The sequence below is a fragment of the Salvelinus fontinalis genome, chromosome 2 (genome assembly GCF_029448725.1).
Source record: "Salvelinus fontinalis isolate EN_2023a chromosome 2, ASM2944872v1, whole genome shotgun sequence".
NCBI lineage: Eukaryota > Metazoa > Chordata > Actinopteri > Salmoniformes > Salmonidae > Salvelinus > Salvelinus fontinalis.
The window spans coordinates 20,225,519-20,249,503 of NC_074666.1; the positions used below are offsets into that span (position 1 = coordinate 20,225,519).

Here is a 23,985-nt window from a genome sequence, read left to right on the forward strand (position 1 = left end):
ATAGTAGACTTCAAAACACCAGTCTCAACGTCAACAGTGAAGAGGCGACTATGTGATGCTTCCCTTCTAGGCAGAGTTCCTCTGTCCAGTGTCTGTTCGTTTGCCCATCTTAATCTTTTCTTTTTATTGGCCAGTCTGAGATATGGCTTTTTCTACGTAACTCTGCCTAGAAGGCCACCATCCCGTTTCCAGCTAATAGTCATTTACAACATTAACAATGTCTACACCGTATTTCTGATCAATTTGATGTTATTTTAATTTACCCAAAAATTTGCTTTTCTCTCAAACACAGGGACATTTCTAAGTGACCCCAAACTTTTGAACGGTAATGTGTGTGTATTCTCATTAAGCTGTACGTATTTTAGATATAATCCTATTGTAAATGTATATTGTAGCGTCACCATCTTTTATGCAAATACTAACAACGTTAGACTACATCTTCATTTGACAGAGGTAATGAACTGTCCATTGATCAGCAAAGTAATAAAAAAATAGGACCATGTTTGCAAAACGTGGTTCTGAGCTTATGAGAAAATGATGTCAATATTACACAGGTAAACTAACGATTACGGAAATCAGGAGTGTAGACAAGCTCTACAGACCTCTATATGTGTCCTGTTATGTTGTACCTGTTATGTTGTGCACCTTCTGACCAAAATAAAGATGTTTTGAAATATATTATTTCTCAATGACACGCATTGCTAAAAGAAAGTTAAGTCACAACATTACTACAAGACAAAACAGCCCACTCAATCAAGCCTGATGGTCTTGTAAGTATATAAGCAAAGCTTGCTTTCGTACCTAAAATATTGAAAAGGTAGTGGAATGAGATTGGTGTTGGTGTGAAGAATCCAATATTTTTGAGTGTATGCAATACAAATTACATTTATTGTGGGAGCACCTCTAAGAGAATGAATCGGGCTGTTTGAGAAGGTTTGAATCCTAAACAACCTGTCTACACATTGTTTGAAGTACAATAGATTAACATAGATGTCATGGATGTCATTAGGTGAATGCACCAATTTGTAAGTCGCTCTGGATAAGAGCGTCTGCTAAATGACTTAAATGTAAATGTTAAATGTAAACATAGCTACTGTAGTAGGTCAAAGCTATTTGCTGGAAAACCTTGGTAGAGCATGGGTAAAGTAGGCATTGTGGTACTTGTGAATTTCCTTTATTTTTAAGCTTCAGACCAATGCCTACTTCTCAATTAATATGCAGAAATCGCCTTGCCATTTCCTGGTTGCTCAATGTAGCAGTCAGATGTCCTCGTCTTGTTGTGTGTGTATATATATATATATATATATATATATATATATATATATATATATTTTCTTCGCATATATTTTTTCTTTTTTTCTTCTTCTAAAAACTCAACTTCACAACACTCCTGCAATACATATATTACACATATATATATATTATTCACCTCAAATCTGAAATCCACAACAGAAGCTAGCCAGAAGTTAGCCAGTTCACTGTATTCAGCTAACCACGGTTGGCGGTCATCAGCTATCCTTTAGCTCGAAAAGCTATCGCCAGTTTTGTACAACGCGACTCAGACCAGAGCATACCGGACCTATTTTCTCTCCATATCCCCGGATTTCTACCGCAAGCTCTGGACATTTACACCTGGATCATGCAGCTAGCTAGCTGCTATCCGAGTGACTATTGGCTAACGTCGGTCCTGGAGCAAACCAATTATTCCGGAGCTAGCCAGCTGAAGAGTTCCATCAGCCACTCCTGGGCTACAATCACCTATCCAGACCCATTGTACTGCCGATGCGGAGCCCCCACCGGGCCTTCACGACTGGACAACCGACGTTATCTGCCCGAGGGAGTTATCCAACTGGCCCCTCCGTCACGACGTAACTTGAAAGCCCATCCGCGGCCCGCTAATCGTTAGCTGTCTTATCGGCTGCTATCTGAATAGGTCTATCGGACAATTTTCTTGGGCCACTATAACTATTTTGCCAATTGGACTGGTCCCCTCTACCACACGGAACCCCACTAATCTACCGACGGAAACGTATGAGGTGGCTAAAAACAGACCTCCATCCTCTGCCAGCTTGCTACCCATGGCCCGGCTAGCTGTCTGAATCGCTGTGACCCCAACCAACCTCACTACTCACTGGACCCTTATGATCACTCGGCTAAGCATGCCTCTCCTTAATGTCAATATGCCTTGTCCATTGCTGTTCTGGTTAGTGTGTATTGGCTTATTTCACTGTAGAGCCTCTAGCCCTGCTCATTATACCTTATCCAACCTTTCAGTTCCACCACCCACACGTGCGATGACATCACCTGGTTTCAATGATGTTTCTAGAGACAATATCTCTCATCACTCAATGGCTAGGTTTACCTCAACTGTATTCTCATCATACCATACCCTTTGTCTGTAAATTATAACATGAAGCTATTTTATCGCCCCCAGAAACCTTACTCTCTGTTCCCGACGTCCTAGACGACCAATTCTCATAGCTTTTAGCCGTACCCTTATCCTACTCCTCTGTTCCTCTGGTGATGTAGAGGTGAATCCAGGCCCTGTAGTGCCTAGCTCCACTCCTATTCCCCAGGCGCTCTCTTTTGATGACTTCTGTAACCGTAATAGCCTTGGTTTCATGCGTGTTAACATTAGATGCCTCCTCCCGAAGTTTGTTTTATTCACTGCTTTAGCACACTCTGCCAACCCGGATGTCCTAGCCGTGTCTGAATCATGGCTTAGGAAGACCACCAAAAACTCTGAAATCTCCAACCATAACTACAACATTTTCAGACAAGATAGAACAGCCAAAGGAGGCGGCGTTAGCCTGCAGAGTTCTGTCCTCCTATCCAGGTCTGTACCCAAACAATTTGAACTTCTACTTTTAAAAATCCACCTCTCTAAAAACAAGTCTCTCACTGTTGCCGCCTGCTATAAACCACCCTCTGCCCCAAGCTGTGCTCTGGACACCATATGTGAACTGATTGCCCCCCATCTATCTTGAGTGCTCGCGCTGCTAGGTGACCTAAACTGGGACATGCTTAACACCCCAGCCATCGTACAATCTAAGCTTGATGCCCTCAATCTCACAAATTATCAATGAACCTACCAGGTACCACCCCAAAGCCGTAAACACGGTATCATCCTAACCAACTTGCCCTCTAAATACACCTCTGCTGTTTTCAACCAAGATCTCAGCGATCATTGCCTGCATCCATAATGGGTCAGCGGTCAAACGACCTCCACTCATCACTGTCAAACGCTCCCTGAAACGATTCAGCGAGCAGGCCTTTCTAACCAACCTGGCCCGGGTATCCTGGAAGGATATTGACCTCATCCCATCAGTAGAGGATGCCTGGTTATTTTTTTTAATGCCTTCCTCACCATCTTAAATAAGCATGCCCCATTCAAGGACTTTAGAACCAGGAACAGATATAGCCCTTGGTTCTCTCCAGACCTGACTGCCCTTAACCAACACAAAAACATCCTGTGGCGTTCTGCATTAGCATCGAACAGCCCCTGTGATATGCAACTTTTCAGGGAAGTTAGAAACCAATATACACAGGCAGTTAATAAAGCCAAGGCTAGCTTTTTCAAGCAGAAATTTGCTTCCTGCAACACTAACTCAAAAAAGTTCTGGGACACTGTAAAGTCCATGGTGTAAAGTCCGACCCGTGTGGCTCAGTTGGTAGAGCATGGCGCTTGCAACGCCAGGGTTGTGGGTTCAATTCCCACGGGGGGACTAGGGTTCAATTCCCACGGGGGGACCAGGATGAATATGTATGAACTTTCCAACTTGTAAGTCGCTCTGGATAAGAGCGTCTGCTAAATGACTTAAATGTAATGTAATGTAAATGAATAAGAACACCTCCTCCCAGCTGCCCACTGCACTCAGGATAGGAAACTCTGTCACCACCGATAAATCCACTATAATTGAGAATTTCAATAAGCATTTTTCTACGGCTGGCCATGCTTTCCACCTGGCTACCCCTACCCCGGTCAACAGCACTGCACCCCCCCACAGCAACTCGCCGAAGCCTTCCCCATTTCTCCTTCTCCCAAATCCAGTCAGCTGATGTTCTGAAAGGGCTGCAAAATCTGGACCCCTACAAATCATCCGGGCTAGACAATCTGGACCCTTTCTTTCTAAAATTATCTGCCGAAATTGTTACAACCCCTATTACTAGCCTGTTCAACCTTTCTTTCGTGTCATCTGAGATTCCCAAAGATTGGAAAGCAGCTGCGGTTATCCCCCTCTTCAAAGGGGGGGACACTCTTGACTCAAACTGCTACAGACCTATATCTATCCTACCCTGCCTTTCTAAAGTCTTCGAAAGCCAAGTCAACAAACAGATTACCGACCATTTCGAATCCCACCGCACCTTCTCCGCTATGCAATCTGGTTTCAGAGCTGGTCACTGGTGCACCTCAGCCACGCTCAAGGTCCTAAACGATATCTTAATCGCCATCGATAAGAAACAATACTGTGCAGCCGTATTCATCGACCTGGCCAAGGCTTTCGACTCTGTCAATCACCACATCCTCATCGGCAGACTCAATAGCCTTGGTTTCTCAAATGATTGCCTCGCCTGGTTCACCAACTACTTCTCTGATAGAGTTCAGTGTGTCAAATCGGAGGGCCTGTTGTCCGGGCCTCTGGCATTCTCTATGGGGGTGCCACAGGGTTCAATTCTTGGGCCTACTCTCTTCTCTGTTTACATTAATGATGTCGCTCTTGCTGCTGGTGAGTCTCTGATCCACCTCTACGCAGACGACACCATTCTGTATACTTCTGGCCCTTCTTTGGACACTGTGTTAACAACCCTCCAGACGAGCTTCAATGCCATACAACTCTCCTTCCGTGGCCTCCAACTGCTCTTAAATACAAGTAAAAACTAAATGCATGCTCTTCAACCGATCGCTACCTGCCCGCCCGTCCAGCATCACCACTCTGGACAGTTCTGACTTAGAATATGTGGACAACTACAAATAACTAGGTGTCTGGTTAGACTGTAAACTCACCTTCCAGACTCGTATCAAACATCTCCAATCCAAAGTTAAATCTAGAATTGGCTTCCTATTTCGAAACAAAGCATCCTTCACTCATGCTGCCAGACATACCCTCGTAAAACTGACCATCCTACCGATCCTCGACTTCGGTGATGTCATCTATAAAATAGCCTCCAACACTCTACTCAATAAATTGGATGCAGTCTATCACAGTGCCATCTGTTTTGTTACCAAAGCCCCATATATTACCCACCACTGCGACCTGTACGCTCTCGTTGGCTGGCCCTCGCTTCATACTCGTCGCCAAACCCACTGGCTCCAGGTCATCTAGGTAAAGTCCCCCCTTATCTCAGCTCGCTGGTCACCATAGCAGCGCCCACCTGTAGCACACGCTCCAGCAGGTATATCTCTCTGGTCACCCCCAAAGCCAATTCCTCCTTTGGCCGTCTCTCCTTCCAGTTCTCTGCTGCCAATGACTGGAACGAACTACAAAAATCTCTGAAACTGGGAACACTTATCTCCCTCACTTGCTTTAAACACCAGCTGTCAGAGCAGCTCAGATTACTGCACCTGTACATAGCCCATCTATAATTTAGCCCAAACAACGACCTCTTCCCCTACTGTATTTACTTAATTATTTTGCTCCTTTGCACACCATTTTTCTACTTTGCACATTCTTCCACTGCAAATCTACCATTCCAGTGTTTTACTTGCTATATTATATTTACCTCGCCACCATGACCTTTTTTTGCCTTTACCTCCCTTATCTCACCTCATTTTCTCACATTGTATATAGAGTTATTTTTCTACTGTATTATTGACTGTATGTTTGTTTTACTCCATGTGTAACTCTGTGTTGTATGTGTCGAACTGCTTTGCTTTATCTTGGCCAGGTCGCAATTGTAAATGAGAACTTGTTCTCAACTTGCCTACCTGGTTAAATAAAGATGAAATACATTTTTAAAAATTAAAAACATGTCAGTGTATGTAACAAAGTTGTGTAGTGTAGAGAATCAGTGTGTAACAAAGCAATGTATAGTGTAGAGAGTCATTGTACCACCTAAACCACTGTGAAATATATTTTCAATATCCAAGAATATTGTATTTTCAGCTGTTTGAAGCTGGTGTTCAAAACTGAAATTTAAAGACGCAAAAACTAAACTTACGAATGGGAAGCATAGAACTAGTGCACAAAGAACAGATCTACCAGACTTACTTTCAATGAGTGACAGATTTATAATTTGTTTTATTCATCACCCCAGGACAGATGACATGACGGACAGATGGAGTGGCGATGAGATGTGGGAGGATAAATGAAAAGAAAGTAAATATAAAAATGTGGCCACCCCAGAGTAAACAAGCATGTGGGGCCAAGCACAACACAATACCCCTGGCCTTCCAACCGTCCAGCAAGGCTCAACCCTAGGGTGTCCTGACCCAGACATTAGACGGTTAGACCCTGTCTATCTAACATTGATCTAAACCACGTGCCTCTGTATACAGTGGGGGAGAGTTAGGATCTATGTATCTATTATGGAGGATGTTCTGAACCCTCAAAGTACACAGTGGTCTAACTGACTACTACAAACCCAGACTTTCTTGTATCCGAACAATATTTTCAAGCATCTTCTCCTAATTTCTCCAATTTATCTGGTGTTTATGTGCCAGCTAGTCCTGCCAGACTGAAAGGTGATCCGCAGCTTCTGAGGCCTCGTGTTATGGTGCACTGTTGCTCGCTGTGTTGTGGTCTGACAGTGCGTCCCAGGTTCTCCATCTGACTCCAGTGGACAACACTACACCAGGCCCGAGCTGGAACCGGGGCAGTCTTGTTTTCCTGTTCTCATTTCCTATAATTGGACCAGTCGCAGTCACTTTTCTTGATTGACATCTGTGGAAACGTTTAAGACTTCTTTTTTTTTAAAACATGGGTCTTGTCTGGACGGGCTTGTTTTCGTTAGGAGAAAGCCTTGTGTTTGAGTCTATTATAAAAAAATGTAAAAAATCATTAAGAAGCAAGAATGGACCGTGGACAGACATGTTCAGTGCAACATGCTGTGTTTAAAGCCGAGTATTTGACGGCTGTTGTGACAGGCCCATCAAACATTGTTAACAGCAATTGAGGCTTTAAATTGTCCATTTGCTTTGAATTATTGTTTCTCTCTTGGATGGTGCTAATTTCAGTGAGAGGTTTCTGAACTCTGCACGGGCCATATGACAGATGAGTGTTGATGGTCCGTATCGTGTTTGACAGGCCTAGGTTGGCTTTGGAATGGTGAAGAACAGTGAGTAAAGACTTACTTGGTAAGTTAGAAATGTTCAGCCAATCACACATACTGGAGCAATTAATGTGCTCTTACAGCTTATAATGTACACATTTTGACAATATACAGTGCCTTCCGAAAGTATTCACACACCTTGACTTTTTGCACATTTTGTTGTGTTCCAGCCTGAATTTAAAATGGATTAAATTGAGATTGTGTCACTGGCCTACACACACCTCAATGTCAAAGTGGAATAATTTGTATTGACATTTTTACAAATTCATTAAAAATGGAAAGCTAATATGGCTTCACTACCTCATCTCAAACACTGATTCAACCATCAAGACCAGGGAGGTTTTCCAATGCCTTGCAAAGACCGCCACCTATTGGTAGATGTGTAAAAAAAAAAAAACGCAAACATTAAATATCCATTTGAGCATGGTGAATGAAATAATATGGTGTATTAATTACTCTTTGGATGGTGTATCGATACACCCAGTCACTACAAAGATACAGGTGTCCTTTTTAACTCAGTTGCCAGAGATGAAGGAAACCGCTCAGGGGTTTCACCATAAGGCCAATGGTGTCTTTAAATCAGTTTAATTGCTGTGATAGAAAACTGAGGATGGATCATCAGCATTTTAGTAACTCCACAATACTAACCTAAATGACAGCGTGAAGAGAAGGAAGCCTGTACAGAAGACAAATATGAAAAAACATGCATCCTGTTTGCAATAAGGCACTAAAGTAAAACTACAAAAAATGTGGCAAAGAAATTAACTTTATGTCCAGAATACAGTGTTTGGGAAGAACACAACACATCACTGAGTACCACTTTTTTCATATTTTCAAGCATGGTGGTGGCTGCATGTATGCAAAGAAGTTTTTCAGGATAAAAAATGGAATAGAGCTAAGTACAGGCAAATTCCTAGAGGAAAACCTGGTTGTCTGCTTTCCACCAGACACTGGAAGCAAATACACCCTTCAGCAGAACAATACCCTAAAACACTAGGAGTTGGCTACCAAGACGACATTGAATGTTCCTGAGTGGCCTAGTTAGTTTTAACTTAAATCGTCTAGAAAATATATCGCAAGACTTGAAAATGGCTGTCAAGCTATGATCAGCAACCAACTTGACAATCCAGGTCTTCTAGACTTAAGGAAAAGACTCACAGCTGTAATCGCTGCCAAAGGTGATTCTAACATGTATTGACTAAGGTGTGTGAATACTTACAGTGCCTTGCAAAAGTATTCATTCCCCTTGGCGTTTTTCTTATTTTGTTGCATTACAACCTGTACTTTAAATGGATTTTTATTTGGATTTCATGTAATGGACATACACAAAATAGTCCAAATTGGTGAAGTGAAATGAAAAAAACGACTTAAAAAAAAACAGGAAAGTGATGCGTGCATATTTATTCACTCCGTTTACTCTAATGCCCATAAATAAGATCTGGTGCAACCAATTACCGTCAGAAGTCACATAATTATTTAGATTGCACAAAGGTGGACTTGATTTAAGTGTCACATGATCTCAGTATATATACACCTGTTCCGAAAGGCCCCAGAGTCTGCAACACCACTAAGCAAAGGGGCACCACCAAGCAAGCGGTACCATGAAGACCAAGGAGCTCTCCAAACAGGTCAGGGACAAAGTTGTGGAGATGTACAGATCAGGTTTGGGTTATAAAAAATATCAGAAACTTTGAACATCCCACTCAGCACCACTTAAATCCATTATTAAAAAATGGAAAGAATATGGCACCACAACAAACCTGCCACGAGAAGGCCATCCACCAAAACTCATGGACCAGGCAAGGAGGGAAATAATCAGAGATGCAACAAAGAGACCAAAGATAACCCTGAAGGAGCTGCGAAGCTCCACAGCGGAGATTGGAGTATCTGTCCATAGGACCACTTTAAGCCGTACACTCCACAGAGCTGGGCTTTACGGAAGAGTGGCCAGAAAAAAGCATTGCTTATAGAAAATAATAAGCAAACACATTTGTTGTTTGCCAAAAGGCATGTGGGAGACTCCCCAAACATATTGAAGAAGGTACTCTGGTCAGATGAGACAAAAATGAATAGTTATGCACTCTCAAGTTTTCAGTTTTTTTCACAATTAAAAAAAATATTTTGCATCTTCAAAGTGGTAGGCATGTTGTGTAAATCAAATGATACAAACCCCCAAATTATCCATTTTAATTCCAGGTTGTAAGGCAACAAAATAGGAAAAATGCCAAGGGGGGTGAACTCTCTATGTAAATGAAAGATTTCTGTATTTACTTTTCTATAAATTTGCCCAGAAAATAAATCGTTTTCACTTTTTCATTATGGGGTATTGTGTGTAGATAGGTGATCATTTGTTTTTATTAGATCTATTTTGACTGCAGGCTGTAGCACAACAAAATGTGGAATAAGTCGAGGGGTGTTAATACTTTCTGAATGCACTGTACCTGTATGACAATCCCACTATCTTTGTTTTGCAAAATAAGTAATTTTCCATCAGTACTTTGATACCATCATCCTTACATGGGCAATCTGCAGTTGGAAACTCATGTGGCATTTTATAAATTATATTCTTGAAGAATCAATGGCCATGTATCATCAAATTTGAAGTCCAAAATGGACATAGCAATCACAGATTGCTCCTTTAACAGTAACTTAATTGATTGCTGTTTGCACTCCTCCAGAATCCTGCACATGCACAACTTCTTCAGATAAAGGGATTTGAAATAATTTCACAACTGATTTTTATTTTCATCCTTGATGTCCTTTCTGTTTATTTTACAGCGTTTGTTTATTGTTTTATAAAATAAAAGGCTCTGTTATTTTACCTCCGGTCTTGTTGAAATGAGAAGAAAGAGCTGCCCTTGTATGCAGGATTATTATCAAAACCATATTCTGCAATTTAAACCCAACCATGCAGATAAAGTAGGTTAGTAGACTTGTTTATGCCTGAGCCCTCAGACATCCTCTGTTCCTCTGGGTATCCGCTGGTCCTCTAAAATTATACTCAAACCAAAAACTTCCTAGTTCCCTATTGCTGGGATATGTTGGTTTGAATAACTTTCTTGTTATCACTGTTCAGGTTTGATCAGTTTCACAGTGCCCAAATACATGTTGTCAAAACGGAGAAATAACATTTATTTCCGAAATGTTCAAACTGTTTATATTAGGATTCTTTGATTCTTTTGAAGCAAGTTCGATAGGGATTTATGCCCGTGTATTTTAAGCATCAAGATATCAATGTCCGGGTCAGAATCTCTGGGATTGCCTGAGTATGTTTGATATTTCTACAAGCATTTTTTTTAATCACAATTCAGATGTGGAAGTCAGTTTTTGATTTGGATTAAGACTTGCCAGTCAAAGTCAATGTAGACAGTGTTTCCCAAAGTTTGTGTTCCTTCTGTTTTTCTAACAGCAGTTCACAGGTTTTCAAAGCAAATGTGAAAATGTTATTTTGAAAGCTGCTAGTTTTTACGGAAGACTGGGTTCCCTCACTGTCTGTGTTCCTGTCCTTCAGGTTATGGTCTGTGTGCTGCCAAGGCCCAGTACCCCATCGCTGAACTGGTCAAGATGCTGCAGGAGCATGGCAAGAAAGTCAGGTGAGGGTCCAGGTAAAAGGATAATCAAAGCTATGGCCCTAACCCCTTCATTACCCTGGAAAACAGATAACCAACCTTACGCTTGTTTTGAGATCTAAGTGAGAGCTGTTTTGAGATCCAAGTGCCACCTGTGCACATTTGTTCATATTCTTTGCTAGTTAGTGAGTTATAACTCATTTCTAGTCAACAGTGGGGGAGTGGCTGCTTCCAACAAGAGCACAAAATGTGTGCATATTTGAAAAGCGAGTCAGGTAAAGAGCTTTTTGTCTTAAAGGGGAAGTGTTGTATTTTTAGACGGTCTTGAATAAGCTAAGTAGCCAATAGGCAGAGGATAGCATAATTTGTCTGATTCTCTGTAATAATGGTATGGGAATAATAACTAATTTTATTTTGTAAAGTGGCTTCTTGCATCAAACATTTTCAGTCACCTTGTCTGAAAGACAAGTAGATTACAAGGTTAAGGTTAATGTTAAGCCCTGCATGTATATATATATTTTTTAAGTCTCATGGAATGTAGTCCTTGAACACCACACATTGGCTGCTTCTTAGGATGAATGATGGAACAACTATTTCCATGTTAAAATGTAATGATGCGTTTTTCTCCATTGTTTTGGATGATAGGCCACTCTGGTAGACGTACAGTATGAGCCACTGTTAAAACTGTAAACTTAAAGCGGGTACAGCCTCAGTGTTCACAGTAAACGCGACGGAAGATGCAAAGAATTTTCACAACGTTCAAGTTTACGCTCAGCAGAACTGAAATTTACTCAGTGCCGGAAAACAATGGAGGGAAATTGGCCCTAACACCTTCATTACCCTGGTGAAAGTGTTCAGACTCTTTGACTTTTTCCACATTTTATGTTACAACCTTATTCTAAAATGTATTTGTTTTTTTCCCCTCATCAATCTACACACAATACCCCATGATGACAAAGCAAAAACAGTTTTTGAAATATCACATTTATACATAAGTATTCAGACCCATTACTCAGTACTTTGTTGGAGCACCTTTGGCAGAATGATGGAACAACTATTTCCATGTTTAAAATGTAATGATGCGTTTTTCTCCATTGTTTTGGATGATAGGCCACTCTGGTAGACGTACAGTATGAGCCACTGTTAAAACTGTAATATTAAAGCGGGTACAGCCTCAGTGTTCACATTTATACATAAGTATTCAGACCCTTTACTCAGTACTTTGTTGGAGCACCTTTGGCAGAGATTACAGCCTCGAGTCTTTCGTATGACGCTACAAGCTTGGCACACCTGTATTTGGGGAGTTTCTCCTATTCTCTGCAGATCCTCTCTAGCTCTGTCAGGTTGGATGGGGAGTGTCGCTGCACAGCTATTTTTAGGTCTCTTCGATCGTGTTCAAGTCCGGGCTCTGGCTGGGCCACTCATGGACGTTCTGAGACCGTGCTTCTACACCTGCATTGCTTGCTGTTTGGGGTTTTAGGCTGGGTTTCTGTACAGCACTTCGTACATCAGCTAATATCTCGAAGGGCTATATAAAATAAACTTGATTTGATTTGCCTCAGAGCCACTTCTGCGTTGTCTTGGCTGTGTGCTTAGGGTCGTTGTCCTGTTGGAAGGTGAACCTTCACCCCAGTCTGAGGTCCTGAGTGCTCAGGAACAGGTTTTCATCAAGGATCTCTCTGTACTTTTCTCCGTTCATCTTTCCTCGATCCTGACTAGTCTCACAGTCCCTGCTGCTGAAAAACATTCCCACAGCTTGATGCTGCCACCACCGTCGTTCACCGTAGGGATGGTGCCAGGTTTCCTCCAGACGTGACTCTTGGCATTCAGGCCAAAGAGTTCAATCTTGGGTTCATTAGACCAGAGAATCTTGTTTCTTGTAGGTGCATTTTGGCAAACTCCAAGCGGGAGTTCATGTGCCTTTTACTGAGGAGTGGCTTCCGTCTGGCCACTCTACTATAAAGGCCTGATTGGTGGAGCGCTGCAGAGATGGTTGTCCTTCTGGAAGGTTCTCCCATCCCCACAGAAGAATTCTGGAGCTCTGTCAGAGTGACCATCTGGTTCTTGGTCACCTCCCTGACCTAGGCTCTTCTCCCTGTTTGCTCATTCTGGCCAGGGGCAAGCTGGCCAGGGGCAAGAGTCTTGGTGGTTCCAAACTTCTTCCATTTAATAATGATGAAGGCCACTGTGTTCTACCCCAGACCTCTTCCTCGACACAATCCTGTCTCGTAGCTCTACAGACAATTCATTCGACCTACTGGCTTGGTTTTTGCTCTGACATGCACTGTCAACTGTGGGACCTTTTATATAGACAGGTGTGTGCATTTCCAAATCATGTCCAATCAATTGGATTTACCACAGGTGGACTCCAATCAAGTTGTAGAAACATCTCAAGGATGATCAATGGAAACAGGATTCTCCTGAGCTTTATATTGAGTCTCATAGCAAAGGGTCTGAATACTTATGTAAATAAGGGATTTTTGTTTATTTTTAATACAACTGCAAAAATGTCAAAACCTGTTCACTTTGGCATTATGGGGAATTGTGTGTAGATTGATGAGGAAAACAAAGTATATTATTCATTTTAGAAAATGCTGGAAAGTAACAAAATGTGGAAAAATGGAAGGTGTCTGAATAATTTCAGAATGCATTGTAACCAAAGCTATCCCCTTAACACCTTCATGAGATATTTTGTGTGTACAGTGCCTTCAGAAAGTATTCAGACCCCTTGACTTTTTCCACATTTTGTTACGTTACAGACTTATTCTAAAATTGATTAAATAAAAACAATTCCCCAGGAGAGGAAAGGACAGGGTTGAGGCCTACTGTAGAGAGGAAGGTGAAAGGGAGGAGAGAAGGAGAGCAGTAGCAAAAGGAGGAATGTGTACACCGGAGAGAGGAGAGGAGGGAAGAGGAAAGGCTCACCGGAAGCTTTTGTAATTTTCTTTCATTCGTTTGATCTGAGGTTCCAGCAGCTGCTGCTACTTAGAGCATTTGCAGTTGATTAGAGGAGGAAGTGGGTGGCCAGAGTGGCCAGATTTTGTAGTCCCGTTCCTCCTCCCCTTCCCTCTCGGCTGGATAGTTGGGTGGGGGTGTTGGGCTGCTATGAGGGCGGGACATAGGGCTGCCACTGTTTGGAGCTCTAGAGATGGATATTGTTCCTAATGTATCAGTAATATAATGTAATTCACACAGTCTGATGTTGCTCTGATTAGCCTTTCCCCCTCCCATAGTATTACATGATGTAGCTAACCGGTTACTTAACTCCGCACACTGAATACCCTTGTGTGTAGGAAAGTTCCTACAGCAACTGTATCTCTGTGTGTGTGTGTGTGTGTGTGTGTGTGTGTGTGTGTGTGTGTGTGTGTGTGTGTGTGTGTGTGTGTGTGTGTGTGTGTGTGTGTGTGTGTGTGTGTGTGTAAATCGGGGACTGATTGATAATGGCTGGAGATCAGAGTGTCTGGGTAGAGCAGGAGAGGGGGAACGAGACGACTCGGGCAATAGGCCCTAAAATTGTCAGACTCCAGCCACCCTAGTCGTAGATTGTTCTTTGCTACTGCACGGCAAGCGGTACCGGAGCGCCAAGTCTAGGTTCAAGAGGCTTCTAAACAGCTTCTACCTCCAAGCCATAAGACTCCTGAACATCTAATCAAATGGCTACCCAGACCATCTCTCCCCCCTCCCTCCTATTTTACACCACTGCTACTCTGTTGTCATCTTCTATGCATAGTCTCTTGAATAACTCTACCTACATGTACATATTACCTCGACTAACCGGTACCCCCGCACATTGACTCTGTACCGGTACCCCCGTATATAGTCTCACTATTGTTATTTTACTGCTGCTCTTTAATTACTTGTTACTTTTTAGTTCTTATTCGTATTCATTTTTAAAAACTGCATTGTTGGTTAGGGGCTCGTAAGTAAGCGTTTCACTGTAAGGTCTGTTGTATTTGGCGCATGTGACTACTAACATTTGATTTGAGTGAGTGGAGTGCAGCTGCTCTGATCTCTGCTTTTAATCTCTGGTCATAAACCTGCTGCTCCAGTGTCTATCCGTAGGGCCCTCTTATCCTCCATCCTCAACCCATTTCCCCTGCTTCTCAGGCCCTTAATGACCTCTGACATTAAACCAGGCCCTCAAACCCAAACCGCCCCTCCACTAACATCATGGCCCCTCCATCCTGTAGTTCGGGATTTTGGCACTGAAGCCCTTTTATCTACTTCCCCAAAGTCAGATGACATCGTGGATACCATTTTTATGTGTCTGTGTGCAGTTTGAAGGAAGTTGCTAACAAGTGTTAGCACAATTGCTAACAAGTGTTAGCACAATTGCTAACAAGTGTTAGCACAATTGCTAACAAGTGTTAGCACAATTGCTAACTAGTGTTAGCACAATTGCTAACTAGTGTTAGCACAATTGCTAACTAGTGTTAGCACAGTGACTGGAAGCATGCTAGCTGTTACCATAGACTTCCAGCCAGTGTGCTAACGCTAGGTAGCAATGGCTCGCGAAACTACCTCTAACTTCCTTCATACTGGATGCAGAGACATAAAAATGTATCTGACTTTGATAATGTGCTTCGTTGCCAAAATCCTGAAGTATCTCGAACTTTGGTCAATAGCCAAACTATTATAATACTTTCAGCTACAAGGGTTTCCTAACCCTTCTTGTCCTTGCATTGCCACAAGCCGTGGAGGTGAATAAGATTGTAAAATGGTGATCCTTCTCTCTTGCAGGTTTGGTATCCACCCTGTGGCTGGTCGTATGCCTGGGCAGCTCAACGTGCTATTGGCTGAGGCGGGCGTACCCTATGACATCGTGCTGGAGATGGAGGAGATCAACGAGGACTTTGCTGGTATGTTTGCTTTCACCCTCATCTATCCCTTCACGTGTTCATGTTTCAAATTACCCCATTGTCTCTGTGGTTTGCTGTGAACTAATGTGATTCTCTTTCCCTGTGTCTCAGAAACGGACCTGGTTCTGGTGATTGGCGCCAACGACACAGTGAACTCTGCAGCCCTGGAGGATCCCAACTCCATCATCGCTGGCATGCCTGTCCTGGAAGTGTGGAAGTCCAAACAGGTGAGAGGGAGGGGCCTGCATGGTCTAGAAAGAAGATCTACCATATTTCCTACACTAGTCCATTGGTTTCACACTTCAAAGTGTACACGCTTCAAAGTGGAAAAAGGGGTAGAGAATGGTACTGCAGCCCCGTCATATGCTGACTGTTACAGAATGGCTTGAGTGGATTTAATCTGGCTCTCTCCATGGTGAAAGTTAGTTTTGGAGGTTCGCTAACTTCTTCCTGGAGCAACTAACATTGGTTCAGAAAGAGGCTGTTCTTATTTTCTGTTCCAGTCTGTCCCAGACTTGGATGCACCCTTAGAGAGAAAGACAGGCCTCTTTTCACATGCAAACACTTGCGTGTGCACACACACACATGCATCTCGTACTCTTTGTTACAGAGGCAATAGGCCCCTATCTAGGTGTAGCTCAAGCAGGCGCAGATCTCACACGGCTTCCATTAGTGGTGACTCGCTCCCTCTGGAATTATGATATTTTTGGAGCGTCCGAGTGAAACGTTCCCTAAATGTGGGATTCATATGCCTCACCACCCTACTTTAAAACCCCTCATTTCCAAAGGTTCCCTTGGGAAATCATAGAGCTTTAAGACTACCAGCATCCCACTCCTCTACTCTGAGCTGGAGTGACCTGTGTGTTTACATCCCCTGGACTCACTGCACTACTGTTGAACATTTTATTTTCGTTGTTCTTCAGTGACTCAGACACTTGAATTAATAACCTTACACTTGTAGCTCATGTTTATGTGATACTGTGTGGGGTCGGTCAGACTGTAGAGTGGGTGGGTGTGCTGGTCTGGGCTTTATGTGCAGTCTGGCTGTAGATCTAAACAAACTGGGCGGTGCTCCTCTATGCCACCATAGCCAAGCTTGGCAGAGCAGGCAGAGGGCATTCCTTTGGTACTGTACCCTTACTGGCCTGGGAGTCAGGACTGGGAGGCCCTGCCTAGAGGCCGGCTAGAGTAGGCCTGCCTGGGTGTCCCAGATCCTTACTGTAATCCTGGCCTGAACCACTACCATAGTGGGATCTCACAGGAGGGTGTTAGAGTGGAAGTGGGTGTTTGTGATTCAGTACATGCTTACTTGTGTTTTTGTAAGAATGTGTGTGTGTAAATTAAAATGTGTAAGTGTTTGTTTTAGAGTAGGTTTTGTGGGTGGGACTGTGGCATGGGAACACTTCACTGTGTCTTGAGTCACCTGGCCACTACTGATCCTCCCCTGCCTCTGAGGGGTTTCCGACGTTCCTCCTGTTGATTTTTGTGTCTTGATATGCGGCGCTTCTGTTCCAAGTATCATTCAGCGTGTCAGATAGCAGGGAGTCAAAGGCTAGTGGCTGAGAGCGTTGCTCTGGTTTTACTTATTCAATTATAATGCTGCGTTATGTGCCTCCAGGCACCAAAACACATGCTCACAATCGACGGGATGCTCCAAACCATTTCCCAGGACCTGCTCTCTCTCTCTGCCTAGACTGCAACTTTAGACACTAATGATGCTTCATTTTGTAAATGGCCTCAACTTAAGTACCCATTAGTTGTGAGACAAACACTCTTCTCCCCATTCTCCTCCAAATGGAACCCTTCCACATCCATCTCCAACTTACAGGACATGCAGGTGCAACATTTGAACCCCTGTTAAGGGTTTGTTCTTGTTTAACATCTGAAGTCTTTACCAAACTAGACAAGAGCTGGTATAGCAGCAATGACATTTGGAGCTCTAGCTAATTTGCCACATCATGATTTTGAGTTTGAAGAGAGAACACAACTGGGTGATTGCATTGCTTTTGATTATTTGTAAACGTAGGATAGAGCAACGTATCAGGTGTTTTTATTCTCAGTTCTATAAATGTCTTAGCTGATGCCGTGTGTGTGGTGTGTGTGTGTGCCTGTCTCTTAGGTGGTTGTAATGAAGCGTTCTCTGGGAGTGGGCTATGCTGCCGTGGACAACCCCATCTTCTACAAGCCCAACACAGCCATGTTGCTTGGAGATGCCAAAAAGACCTGCGAAGCGCTACGGGCTAAAGTCCACGAGGCCAACCAGTGAGCTGTGGCCCGTCCAGTAGGACCTGGGCCCGTCAGACCGAGGTCTAGGGCATCACACGTCCAGAGGGGGAGAGGAATGGGCACAAACTAGCTAATAGTTAGACGTAGCATTAATGTTGTCGTTTCCTCTCCTGGCAACAAGTTTTCCTCCTCCCTTTTTTTTCCTGAACAGTTGTTTACTATGATGATGAGTAGGTGTTCTCTTCTTTCTCACCAGGAGCATTTTCTTCTCAGCCTATTTTTCAAAGCAAGGAAATTCGTTCATTTTCCAGTTTTATACTGTAGTTAGATTTTTTGTATTTGACCTGACCAAATCGTACCACAAGTGTCAATTTGATTTGCATTTAGCTCCTTCGCCGAGCAGCAACTGTTAACTTCAATGTAAAGCCATTGTCAGTAATAGTTACTCTAATCACTAACTGTATATTGTTGTTTTTTCTTGAATGCGTTTTGTGGACTGTGCTTAGTGTAATGACCAGCTTTGTGATGAAAAGTTTACACTTTTAGCACTACAGAGATGTTGAAGGAACCTTGTAGATTTAAGTTTAATAAAAGATGGGTATCATAATATGACTGTTGGAATTTATCATCAATTGTGAGATTATGGCTTAATTTAGCATGGATACATTTATGAATTGCTGATTTGTCAAATGGTTAGTTAGAGTCCTGCCATGTCTGTGCCAAGCTCTTTCCTTATGCCTTCATCTAGACATAATCACTGTCTGTTTCCTTACTGGGACCTTATACAATGCAACTCTATAGAGAAACTGACCATGACAACATCCCTACCTCTGCATAGCTTCCTAACGCGACCAAATTCGCCTTCCATTCTCTTCTTTGTAAACCATTCTCTTCTTCCACTAATACTGTCTTTCCAGACTTGTATCTGTCTTGCTATATTTTGCTTTGCATAGAAAGGTTAACATATGAAGGGTTGTTATTCACTTACACATGATGCCATAGCAGACCTAGTTGGTGTTAAATTGTCATTTGCCCTATTTCTGTCCAGTTTTCAGTCATGAGGTAAAGTAAAGAACAACTTGAGGGAAACAATTATTTTTGAAAATAATAGTTGTGAAGAAATGGCAAAAAAAAATCCCACAAGTATTTTTGTATAGAGAAGAACCTATTTGTATAATTGTTAAGGCTTACGCAGGCTTTGCTGCACAAAAACGTTCTAATGTTCTAATTTTCTAATGGTGGGAAATGAATGAAATACTGTGAATGTTTTTCTCTCTGGTTTATCATGGAACATCATCCCTAAATAAACCTTGATTTAATGGCACTTGGAAAGTCAAGTCTCCACATTTTTATTGATTTTTACCCATTTTATAGCTAGTTTCTAATGTATGGAGTTACGAGTTCTTAAAGCTGTAATAGACACTTAGAGAAATGGATGGTGGTGTGTGTGTGTGTTGTGCTGTGTGTGGCTGAGAGTTTGTGAGCAATACATGGGGTGGAGTTTCTGGTATGTAAGTGAAGATTTCACATGACTAGGATTGCATGCGTTTGCCATGAGGGTCACTTCATCATGTAACAAGTAGCACTCAGACACCCTGCTATCTCTGCTGATCCTCTTGACAGACATGTGAGGGCGTTCGGGGAAACCGCCTCTTGTTTGGGGAGAGGTGATGTTACTGAAATAAGGGTTAGGTGGCGGGCGTACCTTCTACTTAATGTAGTCTTTTGTTCGGCCAGCAGTATTTTTCCAGGGCCTAAGGATAGGAGGATAGCCAACATGAACATTTTCTGTAGTGACAATCAACCCTTATCCTCAAAATCCACTTGGGATTGCCTTTCATTTCTGTTTCATTGAAAGCCAATTGATTTGTTTTCCTTGGCCTTGCATGCGATTTCTCCAGAGGGTATTGCTGCGTTAGTATGTTTTCACTGTATGATAAGCAAATGTTTATTTATATAATGTATATATATTTTTTTTTTATCTGGATATGTGCATTGCTATTTGGGACCTTCAATTTCAAGTCCATTTCAATGATACCCATTTCTCCCCAACATGCACACACACTACACTATAAGTCACCCCCAGTTATGGCATGATTTCTCTCCTTCTCCCCAAAGCCAAGGATTCCTTCATCAGCACAAAGTAGCTCTCTGGTTCATTCTGCAGTGACTCTTGCCAGCAGTCTACCTAAATTACTTATCTCATGTGCATTTGATTCCACTGAAAGCTACAGATGTAGGATCTTAATTTGATCAGCCTGTTGCCGAAGAACTGTCCTGCAATGCATTTGAGTATTTGAGGGTTAAAAAGGTTTCTGAAGTTAGTTATTTCCACTTTGACATTTCAGATTTGATTTTCCCTTACAACAAAATGTATCAGCCCCTACAAAAATGTTCATTATAATCCACATAATTCAAATTTCCTGTTGCTGCTGTAATAAATTGTCTCAAATTAAGATCCTGCATCACTAGCCTGTAACAGCCACCAGCCTTGTATAGTTCCTTGTAAAAGAATGAGACACCAGATGAAACTATGTGTGATTGGAGTGTAGTGTACATGGTTCGCTCACCACAAATGTGACTAGATTGCGCTGTGGTTTGTCTCCGTGGACACAAAGGATGTGGCTTCTCTCTGTTGGACCATGTTCCTCGACCAACCAGGGGCGGACTGGGACCAGAAATTGTCTCTGGCATTTCTAACATACTGGACCATGTTTTTCATTGTGGCCCCCACACAGGCCCATTTTATTCCTTGAAGCCCCCATTTTTTGCCAGAAAAATATAATTTTGCTAAAACAATACTAGTTAGGCCCAATTGGCAAAAAAATGGAACAGCCCATCTGGCATTTGCCTGAAATGCCTTTGCAACCAACCATCAAACTGTGGGTGCACCATCATCCTTAGAACAGCTCTTTTCATATCATACAATGATCATACAATCTGCCATTAGTCCAAAGGATACATGGAATAGGTATTTGTATTAAATTGGCCTTAAATGGTACTGCTTCAAAGCTATTTTTACTTCAGTATTGCTTATCATAAAATCATCCCTTCAGGCCAAAGGATGAATTTAAATAAGTTGGCCTACTTGTATACATTTGGCCTCAAATGCTACTTCTACCAAGGCAAGTTGTACTAAAGTATTTAATCTGTGTATTGGTCGCACTATACCTTCTCTCCTGGACGTACTTTTAAAGTGATATTATTGAGCCAACGTAAGCATGTAAAGCTCTAACGCTGGAGAAATTCCTTTCATAATTGTTCTTATTTTCCTCCTCCCCTTGATGCCCAGCTATAATGACATTGGACAGTATCTGATCTGAAAACAGCTTGTTTAAAGAATCTGTGTATTCAGGACTCTTAAAAGCCCCAGCCAAAGCGGTTTCACTGTGAAGATAAAGATAAATGAAGGCACGCTACATATGTAGGATTTTAATTTGAGACAGTTTACTAGCAGGAAAATAATGCTGCAGCAACGGGAAATGTGGATTATAATCAATTGAGATTTTTTGTAGGGGTTGATATATTTTTTGTTAGGGCAAACCAAGTCTGACATTTTAAAGTGGAAATTACAAACTTTAGAAACCTTTCTAATCTTGAACACTACAAGTTTCCATTTCAAATTCTGAGCAACAAAAGTGCTCACATTAAGATTCTACATCTGTAGACCCCTGCTTTTACTGTTCAAATTCCTTAAGCTTGAAGTTTAGTAACAAACATGTTTGAGTGTCCTTTTTAAGATACTTTTATTGACCAGCTGCTCTGAATGTAAATGTTGTGCTGGGGGAATTAAGGGTGGTTAATGTATGAGATAAGAGGGGGTTCTCTCTGAAGTATTGCAGGATGTAGTGGCTGCATACAGATGTAGGATCTTAATTTGATCACGCTGTTGCAGGAAATTCAAAACTTGAAGTGTATTTGAGTGTGCTTCTGAAGTTTTAATTTCCACTTGATTTTTCCTCATGAAAAATGTAGTAAGCCCAACAAAACTGTCCATTTAATTATAATCCAATAATACACATTTCATGTTGCTGCTGGATTATTTTCCTGCTGTAGAGAACTGGCTCAAATGAAGATCCTACATCTCTTGAGTCTTACTGGCTGTAGTTGCTGCATAGATGCCTCAGGAAAGAGGCTGACTTTAGTCATGTTAGAATCAAGGCAGTGGGATCACAGAGCTGAGTGAATGAGAAACATAGACCACACTCCTTCCCCTGTGAGATAACAAATACAACCTTTTATGAGCTTCAAGACTGGCAGAACGTTGGCTTGTGGCGGAATGTCTCCAGCTAAGAGAGACGGGTGAACAGTGATGTGGCTAAGGTCTGGAGGAAGTCTCAATAAAACCTCCAGGACATAAAGGCGGTGTGACAAACACAATCCTTACCATGCCGGTAGGGCTCAGTATACAGTGCATTCGGAAAATATTCAGGCCACTTGACTTTTTCCACATTTTGTTATGTTACAGCCTTATTCTGAAATTTATTAAATCATTTTTTCCCTCATCAATCTACACACAATACCCCATCTGACAAAGCAAAAACTGATTTTTAGAAATGTTTGCACATTTATTAAAAGTAAAACTATCACATTCAAGTAAGTATTCAGACCCTTTGCTCAGAACTTTGTTGAAGCACCTTTGGCAGCAGTCTCAAGTCTTCATAAGGTATGATGCTACAAACTTTCCACACCTGTATTTTGGCAGTTTCTCCCATTTCTCTCTTCAGATCCTTTCAAGCTCTCTCGGGTTGTGTTGGGGAGCGTTGCTGCACAGCTATTTCATGTATTTCCATAGATGTTTGACCGGGTTCAAGTCCGGGCTCTGGATGGGCCACTCAAGGACATTGAGAAATGTCCCGAAGCCACTCCTGCGTTGTCTTGGTCATTGTCCTGTTGGAAGTTGAACCTTTGCCTCAGTCGGACATCCTGAGTGCTCTGGAGCAGGTTTTCATCAAGGATCTGTCTGTACTTTGCTCCGTTCATCTTTCTCTCAATTTCTCTCAGGCCAAATAGTCCAATCTTAGTTTCATCAGATCAGAGAACCTTGTTTCTCATGGTCTGAGAGTCCTTTAGGTGCCTTTTGACAAACTCCAAGCAGGCTGTCACGTGCTTTTTACTGAGGAGTGGCTTCCGTCTGGCCACTTTACCATAAAGGCCTGATTAGTGGAGTGCTGCAGAGATGGTTGTCCTTCTGGAAGTTTCTCTCATCTCCACAGAGGAATTCCGTACCTCTGTCAGACTGACATTCGGGTTCTTGGTCACCTCCCATAGCCTTTCTCCCCCGATTGCTCAGTTTGGTGAGGCGACCGGCTCTAGGAATCTTGGTGGTTCCAAACTTCTTCCATTTAAGAATAATGGAGACCACTGTGTTCTTGGGACGTTCAATGCTGCAGACATTTTTTTGGCACCCTTCCCCAGGTCTGTGCCTCGACACAATCCTGTCTCGGGGGCTCTATGGACAAGTCATTCGACCTCGTGGCTTGGTTTTTGCTGTGGGACCTTTATATAGACAGGTGTGTGCCTTTCCAAATCATGTCCAATCAATTGAATTTACTACAGGTGGACTCCAATGAAGTTGTAAAAACATTTCAAGGATGATCAATGGAAGGAAACAGGATGCGCCTAAACTCAATTTCGGGTCTCATAGCAAAGGGTCTGAATACTGTAAATATATCTATATTTTTTTTATACATTTTGCTAAAAAAATGTGAACCTGTTTTTATTTTGTCATTATGGGTATTTTTGTAGATTGATGAGGATTTTTATTTTATTTCATCCATTCTAGAATAAGGCTGTAACGTAACAAAATGTGGAAAAAGGGAAGGGCTCTGAATCCTTTCCGAAGATAAGCCCTTCAAATATAAGACCATGTGACTGGACAGCAAATAGAAAGCATCAACTGAATATTAAATGTGCTTCCTGTCAGGTATTTTCATTATCTGTAGGTGGTATAGCTTTAATGGTTTCTTTAATACCAAAGACGAAATGGCAGTGCTTTACGGGTATATTTAAACTAATAAAGACAACAAAATAAACATCTGGATCATTTATTGGCAGTTATA

General features: G+C 42.1%; 1 protein-coding gene across 2 annotated transcripts in view; it reads left to right on the top strand.

Moving 5' to 3' along the window:
• nnt (nicotinamide nucleotide transhydrogenase) overlaps positions 1 to 19,255 on the top strand; it is a 76,696-nt gene extending 57,441 nt beyond the window's left edge. For both annotated transcript variants that reach the window (XM_055866486.1, XM_055866493.1), the window contains 4 exons: positions 10,781 to 10,862; positions 15,579 to 15,697; positions 15,809 to 15,924; positions 17,817 to 19,255. In XM_055866486.1, coding sequence (XP_055722461.1) covers positions 10,781 to 10,862; positions 15,579 to 15,697; positions 15,809 to 15,924; positions 17,817 to 17,963 — 464 coding nt within the window. In that variant the 3' untranslated portion in view covers positions 17,964 to 19,255. The remainder of the gene's footprint in view (positions 1 to 10,780; positions 10,863 to 15,578; positions 15,698 to 15,808; positions 15,925 to 17,816) is intronic.
• Positions 19,256 to 23,985: the final 4,730 nt, after the last annotated feature.